Source organism: Hippocampus comes, unplaced genomic scaffold, assembly GCF_001891065.2.
Source record: "Hippocampus comes isolate QL1 unplaced genomic scaffold, H_comes_QL1_v1.1 scaffold261, whole genome shotgun sequence".
NCBI lineage: Eukaryota > Metazoa > Chordata > Actinopteri > Syngnathiformes > Syngnathidae > Hippocampus > Hippocampus comes.
In genome coordinates, this window is record NW_017805824.1 from 3,531,080 (window position 1) to 3,539,333 (window position 8,254).

General features: G+C 41.4%; 1 protein-coding gene and 1 long non-coding RNA gene across 4 annotated transcripts; one reads left to right on the plus strand and one right to left on the minus strand.

The window, feature by feature from the left end:
- Positions 1–626: 626 nt before the first annotated feature.
- dtwd1 (DTW motif tRNA-uridine aminocarboxypropyltransferase 1) lies at positions 627–3,091 on the minus strand. 3 transcript variants are annotated; one of them, XM_019886943.1, is made up of 5 exons: positions 2,930–3,091; positions 1,943–2,220; positions 1,691–1,828; positions 1,005–1,281; positions 627–916 (listed from the first exon to the last, which is right to left on the minus strand). In XM_019886943.1, the coding sequence occupies exons 2-5, from the start codon at positions 2,159–2,161 to the stop codon at positions 645–647; spliced, it is 906 nt and encodes a 301-aa protein (XP_019742502.1). In that variant the 5' UTR covers positions 2,162–2,220; positions 2,930–3,091; the 3' UTR covers positions 627–644. The 3 variants fall into 3 exon arrangements, with proteins under 3 accessions (XP_019742502.1, XP_019742503.1, XP_019742505.1); XM_019886944.1 differs by lacking the exon at positions 2,930–3,091 and adding an exon at positions 2,838–2,923; XM_019886946.1 differs by lacking the exon at positions 2,930–3,091 and adding an exon at positions 2,475–2,779.
- LOC109525979 (uncharacterized) lies at positions 2,993–8,254 on the plus strand. Its single transcript, XR_002170242.1, has 3 exons — positions 2,993–3,063; positions 7,281–7,511; positions 8,221–8,254. It is a non-coding gene; the product is annotated as an uncharacterized LOC109525979 (long non-coding RNA).

Here is an 8,254-nt window from a genome sequence, read left to right on the forward strand (position 1 = left end):
TGTCGGTGAGGGTTGGTCCAATACGACAGCAAACGTGTCAACTGGGGTTTTGTGCTGCCACTGCTGCTTTAGTTGTCACGCCCAGCAATGACGTGATGGGAGATATTCTGGCCAAACTGATATGTTTTTGCAGCTCAAATATGTTGGAATAAGAAAGATGCTAGAGGAAAAGACAAACATTTTTCCAGGGCGTAGTCGAGCTATTTAATTGACAGTTGACAGTTAAACAGGGCACGGTTTCAGCACATTGAGTGCACACGCCCACAGTGTTTGTGAGCGGCAAGAACAGCTTTTTCAGATGCCTTATTGTAGATACTTGGAAATCTTTTTAATCATTCAAATTCAGCAGTACAGTATTGTTGACAACACCACTTTGCGGTGTGTCAAATTTACAAGACATTCATTTTCACTTTACAGGGACTTTAAGACTTTTGTATGTTTTGTGACTGTAAGCTAATATATTAGCATTAGCTTAGTTACAATTTTTTTTTTTTTTTTTACACTTGGCAAATTTGCGTTTCACCTTGTATGCATTTAACAAATGATCCTAAATGCTCAAAGAAATGTTAAATTTCCCCTTCCAAAATCAAACTTCACACAAACTTCACACAAATACAATCAATCAAATTGGACTCTATTTGGATTTACAGCCGCTTTTCAGTCTCCTGCTGTTTTTTTCTCTCCTGGGCTTGCTTCCTTCCAGCCTCCTTCGACTTGTTGACGACTGTGTGCAGGTAAGAGTAGAAGAAGAGGAGGTTGTCATACTCTCCGCTGTACTCTTGAGTGAGACACTGCTCATGGAAGTCCTTGAGGAAATAATAAATGGCTTCGATTGTTGCCAGGTAAGTCTCTGGTTTTCCCTTCTGAGAGCGCCAGAAGCACGTTTTCCTAGTCCTCAGCTCAACCTGGAGCAGGTCTGAAATGTCACAGCACAGAGTGGCCATATCAAACTGTTGGGTGAACTTTCCAGGCCCATTAAAATAAATAAACAAATCGAAGAGTACCTTGTAGTCTCTCATCTGTGCTGATTTTGTTGGTTTGGTTCCATGTGCTGTCAATGAAGACCACCCTCTGGAGGGGATACACCCTGGATTCGCAGTCCTTTATTTCATCTGAGGTCCCTGACCCCGGATTCTCTGTAGAATGTGTGGCAGCTGGCGAGTTCTCTATTTTCCGTCTCTTTACCCAGGGGCCACGTGACCTGCTGTCAGTCCTCTCATGCAAACACTGTATCATGTCTTGTACTGTGACAGCGCCTGGACCAGGGAACACCAACACAACCTGGTGGCAGAAGAAGTGAGATCACTTGAAAGCAGAATGTATGAAATGACACTGAGTATTCCACAGACTGGTAAAAGTTCCAACTGTTTCCTAATCTGCAAACAATGCAGGTATATTGTTTGTTTTGGTTTTTTGTACGACACACAAGAAAATACATGACCATGACTTAATTCAGGGGGGTCCAAAATTCATGAGTACATTCTTTTTCTAAATCATTCAGCCCTATCATTTAAACATCCATTTGAGAAAATAAAAACCATCACAGACCTACGGGGATCAGCAAACATGTAATGCGTAGCTTGAATAAGTGTGACTAAAAGGACGATATTTGGAACATCAGCTTATGTCAGATCATGGACCACCATCATGAAGGTTCAAGTACATTCAATCAAAAGACACTTGAGCTAACCTTGTCTTGATCATACTCGGGAATGCTAGGGTACATGTAAATGGTGATGTCACTGGGCGCTAGGATTTTCGCATGAACTGCAGTGCTCTTGCCATCGGTCTCATTGGGATGTTTGATGATGTCTATCTTTACTGGAAGCTATAAGCAGAAAACAAAAGACAACAAACAGAACACTTAATAAAACTGGCATAGCTATCACAGACTTGAACCCAAGACCGAAAAGAACAAACAAACCCAAACCTTTATACTGACCTTGACGATGGGGATTTCTTGCAGACTGACGTCCACTAATAAGCAGCATGTGTAGCAGAAGAACATCCTTGATCCTCCGCATTTAACACATTTCGACCTGCCCCTCTGTTGCGCTTTCTCCAGCACGGTGTGCGATGCCAATTTCAGTCCTTGAAGTGGCTGCTTGGACAGCTCGAGAGTGTGTGCTAAATCGCTGGAGCCTTCGTCCAAGCTGCTCATGCTTGCTCGTGTTTAACGTTGACAGTCCAGATGAGAGAATGTGGACCAGATATTAATAGCTGCGTAAAAGGGACACATTTTGGCTTGAGTTAAGAGATTTGTATTTTTCACATTTTGAATAAGGTAACCAATGTTTTGGTCCCTTAATGCTCGCAACAATAAGGGATATTAATCACAGGCAGATTATTTGAGTGTTTTACAATACTTTGTTCTTCAACATTCTCTTAACTTTACAAAAGAGAAAAATCAGCAAAAATATTTTTTTTCTACAACAGGAATGCGCACAAGTAGTTTTCTCAATTGTAAAATGTACCAGTGTGAAGAAGAGTTAAGTCGTGGATAGGCAATAGTGGAGACACTTTTGCAGTCTGGTCGTCCTACTAGTCCGTATACAAATGATCAAATGGGTATCCAGAGTATCCATCTAAAGGTTCGCGTACTAGTAAGCTCTTTGTGCTCACTAAGACACGAGGCATACTAGTAGAACAACTACACGTTAGAAGTGCGGCAAAACTGTGCACTAGTTGACAACTGGTACTCCTGGTGACGTAAATTTCGACTCCCGGTAGTTTTGCACACCAAAACCAAACAGTATTTCGTATAACCGTACATATACCGTCAACGTACGTATACCGTGTGAATGTTGCTCGAAATACAACGTGGAATGTGTACATACACGCCAAACAGGCTGTTAGCTGATGCATGGAAACACGCGTTTATGTTGATCTGTGCGTGCTCTCACTGCTCTGTCAAGTGCGTTTCACTTACTGGTCACACACACCACTCAATTAGGAGGTCAAGTCAAGAAATTGTGGCCCACGATGTTTTTCTCAGCTCCTTCTGTTACAGCAACGTTTTCCGGTTTGCAACGATCATAAATAGAGCCTCGTTTGAGCGGTATCGTTCGTAAATGGCGCCGCCATATTGAATGTGGAAAGTGGAGTGACCGGTGAAGTTGCCTTTTTCATGTGTTGCTTGGAAATGTAGCACTCGTTTAACACTTGAAGCTAAAGTTCGTGGAATTAAAACTGAAAACTTTCCTTTTTGGGAATACATTTTGCTGACTTTTCGCTTAGTTCCACGACTAAATAACATCGAAATCAATATTACAATACTGTATATATTTGTAATCGTCACATTACAACTTATACACGTCTTTCTTTCTTTGTTTGGTTGGTTAGTTTTGCTGCGTATCTGTTTTCCAAATTTAGAACATTTTTGAAGAGCATTAACTTTGTATGATGTCGGTTTAGTTCAAGACTTGCATTTTTTAAGGCAGCTCTACCACATTCAATATGGCAAACGTGTTAACGTGCCCCAAGTGGAGTATGCCTGTGTTTGTAAATTGAAGCTTGTGACTACGGGGGACCGGAGGTGCCAAACAGTACACTGGAAATTGGCTTTACAATCAGTGTAAATACAAACCACGTTTACCTGCCTTCGTGGCTGTTATTTAAAAAAAGAATACGTGTCTTCGTATGTAATTAAACTCCATAGCTTGATGCCAATATGACGCTCGAATAGTGTAAGACAGAGCGACAGGGAGACAGTGTGAGTCGCCTTTTTAGTAATTTATAGCTTGGTACTTCATTATCATTCCGAGATTTCATCACGGTAGATGCAGCATTTTCACAGAACTGTATCTGAACACCCAGTTTTTAGCTTACCTTTATGATGACATGAATTTCAAATGTCTTTAGTTTTTCAGTTTTGTGCTGTCAACCCGTTTAGGTCTCGAGGCAGCTTTGCAAAATGTAAAAAGTAATGTTAGTTTTCTGTGCAAGCTACGTCTTGGGTGTTCCTTACATCACAGATGTCAAAGTCAAGGCCCGGTGGCCAGGTATGGCCCGCAACATCATTTTATGCAGGCCACAAACGCAAATCAAGCATGTCATAGACCAGTCTGCAAATAGAAATATCCATGTATAACTGTTGCCCATTATAAATGCATTAACCCCCACCCCCCAAAAAAGAAATAAAGGGACATATGCAGCATGGGGCCACAAAGGTGAGTTTTCCAAACTTGAGACTAAGATGGAGCCTCAGTCTAGTCACTGTCACTTTTTTTATTTCAGGTCATGTTGGATTGGTGGTGACCAAAAACTTCCAAGTAGAATTTTGAGAGATATTGGTGATGTAGATTCCTCATTTTGGAATCTGCTTTGCCTTTCTCAAACCTGTCAGATGCTGGTACCTGTGTTATGGTTCATGGTGTGGTTCTAGTCCCATTTTGTTCTGCTTTATATAAAGTCACTCTTACATGTGGTTTGGTCTAGGGCAGGGGTGTCAGATTCGTTTTTATCGTGGGCCATATTTTAGTAACAGTTTCCCTTGGAGGGCTGTTATGACTGAAAATATAGTCAAGAATAACGGTGTACTCCACTTTTGTTTAAATTACTGTTATGATGGGTTTGGTTACAAGAAAATGCTTACAATATCCTTCTTATTTTTTACAGATGAGAATTTGAAATTTTGGTACAGATTTTAACTAGCATCATGGAAGTTCACATTTGATTTGCTTTCGCGGGCCACATAACATGAGGTGGCGGGCCGGATCTGGCCCCGGGCCTTCAGTTTGACACATGGTCTAGGTGCGGGTGTTCGATCTCAATTGCCAGGGGAGGAAGTTCACATAATTTCGGGAAATGACCTAGCAGGGGCGAAGGTGTGGGCTCATGGGAAACCACATCGGTTTTAGAGGCAGCCTTTAGCACCCCCAAGGGATTTGTCTCCAGATTTTAGTGATGTGTCTCTTGACATTTTTCCTGGCTGTGCAGTCACTCAAGCAGCTTCTTGCTGCAAAGAAGCCAGTTAGAGCAGGCTCATCTGTTTGATATGGTAGTTCCCGACTCAGTTGTGAAGGACAATGCACAGTTATTTTTTTACTTGATGGTCTCTTGGTGACAAACAACCATTCACACTCACAGTCACACCTAGGGACAATTTAGAGTGTTCCATTAACCTGCCATGCATGTTTTTGGAATGTGGGAGGAAACCGGAGTACCCGAAGAAAACCCACGTAGGCCCGGGGAGAACATGCAAACTCTACTCAGGGAGGCCACAGCCCGAATCGAACCCACTTCTTTGGGTTCCTGTAATTCTAGCCATCCTACACAGATGCCATGGTATCCTCCGTAGGGTTCAACGTTTCCCACACAAAGAGGCAGTTGTCTGCTGTCGCCGAACGTGTGATTTTTGTGGTGCGTTGCGTGTTGGTTTCACATTGCTTTGGTGTTTTGCAGACACAGAATCCCCCGAGTTGCGTAACTATCGATTTCTTTGAAGGAAAATAAGATTTTTGGCGGTTGACCCTCCCCCTTTTCTCTTATTGGGCCTCTCCATATCGCACAAGACCCTATGGCCTTTCTTTCAGGTGATTTTCACTCGCCAATATTTTCAAACCCCCCCCCAGCCACCAGGTTCATTCCCCACCTCGTTCACCTCCAGCCTTTTCCCAAAGGTGCTGCTCGTATTGTCAGACTACCGATATCTGCACATGCAGTTGGTAATATGGACCACATGTGGTTGTCTGCATTTGTGCCTCCACACGAATATCAAATGGATCCCAAAACACTTGAACAAATAATGTGTTTTTGTCCCAGCATCATTATATAACCACAAAACCCAATTGAACCGCGGAAGCATTCTTTAGTTGATTTGTTTTGTTGCAGGTAACACAAAGGCAGTGCAAGAGGAACGGAAACAAACACAGTGGAACCGTTATTGGTGTAAACACACTTCCAGGACAATCATTGATCTCAGATTTCTTTTTATTTTGAAACATTTTTTTCCCGTGAGAAATAGTAAAGATTGAGATCATCTGTTCCAGACTCATGTAATCGTTATTAAATTCGGGCGGTAATATTTCAACAAAAAAAAAATCTAACCACAAGGAACAATAAAGCAGATTAAATTTCAATAAGATATACTAAGGCGTAATGCTTGGCACATTAATTTTTCCAACTTTATTTTTTTCACTTCTCACAATAAAGCTCTCCCTCAGTGTTTCATAGCAAGAGATGTCACGTAAGGTTGATGCGTAAGTTGTACTCATTTAACCTCTGTTCCTGAGACTCATTCTTCTTGTGAAATGAATCAAAAAAATAATCCAAAGAAAAAGCAAACACGCAAATCCTTGTGAGGCATTTTGAGGTCTCGTACCAAGTTGTGCATGATGGCAGACATTTTCTTGAAATAGGCTGAGTCACGGAAAAGAGCCATTAAAAAAAAAAGAAAAAGCAAAGCACTTTATACAACTTTTCTTTGAAATTGTTTTCAACTATTATCTATTATTAGGGCTGCTACTAACGATTATTTTAGATCGACAGAAAGTGATTATCATTCAGTTACCCGTTGGTGAATGACATGTCAAAAAATGTTGGTCATTGCTTTCCAAAGTAATAACAGATGTTTGCAAATGTTTTATTTTTCATTCCACATAAAGGATATCAGTCTGCTTTCATGGCGGACTACACAAAACGGATCTTATTTAATCTTGAGAGACTGCAATCCCGAAGATGTGCACAATTTTAAGTTCGACTCGGTCTGAAAATCATTAATTGTTGATTGTCAAAATATTTAGTGAAAATCATTAATTGTTGATTGTCAAAATATTTAGAGATATTTGACAATCGATCAGTTTATACAAAATATTGGGTTTTCTCCGGGTCCTGCGGTTTCCTCCCACTTTCCAAAAACATGCATGGCAGGCTGACTGAACACTCAAAAGTGTCCATCGGTATGAATGTGAGCGCGGATGGTTGTTTGTCTATGTGTTCCCCTGTGATTGGTTGGCAAGCAGTTCAGGGTGTGTCCCGCCTACTGCCCGAAGACAGCTAGGATAGCATGCCCGTGACCCTTGTGAGGATAAGCGGATGAGAAAATGGATGGATGGATAGAGATAGCCTATACCACACTTTGAGCATCAATTTGATAGATATCCTGTTATGGGTACAGTTTGACCTTTTCGGCATTTCTGCTGTTATTTAAATTGAGTAGATAATATTGAGGCTCTCTTTTGTTTGATAAAAGTGTGCTGTAGTTCCAGTGAAGTAAGTACGTGTGTAGGTGTTGCAATTTTTGTGTAATTGATGCCACTTTGCATGCTCTCTCCTGACAGTTCTCTCTCCCGGGCGCTGGAGCCTTGGGTGCGCTGGGAACACACAAGCTTGAATGCAAAGTGAGTTTACAAGTATGTTACAAATTATCAGCTGAGAATAACTTTGCGTGACTTGGCAGACGGCTTTACCTTGCTCACATGTTGTTTGGGTCAATATATTTCAGGGGTTTGCTCTTCCAATTTGACTGTCTGTATCTGACAAGGGCCCAGATGTGAACCCAGCCTACAGAGGTAAACTCTGTGTGTGTGTGTGTGTGTGTGTGTGTGTGTGTGTGTGTGTTCATGCATGAATAAGACTGGACAGTTTGGGAAATCTGCCAGTATATCTGATATTGTGGTCACTGTCGTCGAAACTCAATGGAATTAAATTTACATTAAAACGTCACATGTTTAGATTGTACTCTAATTGGTTTATCAATTAATCTTTTTTGGGTCATGTCGTCTGTCCACAGGTAAAAATATTTCCCTAATGTTTCTTTGCTAATTAAGCATCTGAAATGTTATCTAAACATCAACGGCATCATACCTGTTGCATTATCTTGACTAATCTGAGTCAAAGTTCTTTCACCTCTCCAGGAGAATTTAATTTTTGTAGTGACATAAGTGATCGAATCATAAAAAGGGGTTGTATGGGAATCAAAAATGTCGCTTTCTCTTTAACATCATCAAATAACAAAGCATACATCTTGTTACTTATGTACATGGGCATACTTAAGGATGTATGACCATCCATCCATTTTCCGATCTGCTTTATCCTCACAGGGGTCACAGGGCATGCTGGAGCCTATCCCAGCTGACTTCGGGCAGTAGGCGGGCTATACCGTGAACCGGCCCAACGCAGGGCACACATAGACATACAACCATTCACGCTCACACTCACACCTGGGGACAATTTGGAGTGCTCCATTAACCTGCCATGAATGTTTGGAGGATATGGGAGGAAACCAGAGTACCCGGAGAAAACCCACTCAGGC

Bases quoted from the DNA above. Each gene is read 5' to 3' on its own strand.
- dtwd1 (XM_019886943.1), bottom strand. From the start codon at position 2,161: ATGAGCAGCTTGGACGAAGGCTCCAGCGATTTAGCACACACTCTCGAG. The intron at 1,829-1,942 runs GTCAGTATAAAG...TTCTGCTTATAG, and splicing joins AAGAAATCCCCATCGTCAAG to CTTCCAGTAAAGATAGACAT. The intron at 1,282-1,690 runs GTTAGCTCAAGT...TTCTGCCACCAG, and splicing joins CCGAGTATGATCAAGACAAG to GTTGTGTTGGTGTTCCCTGG.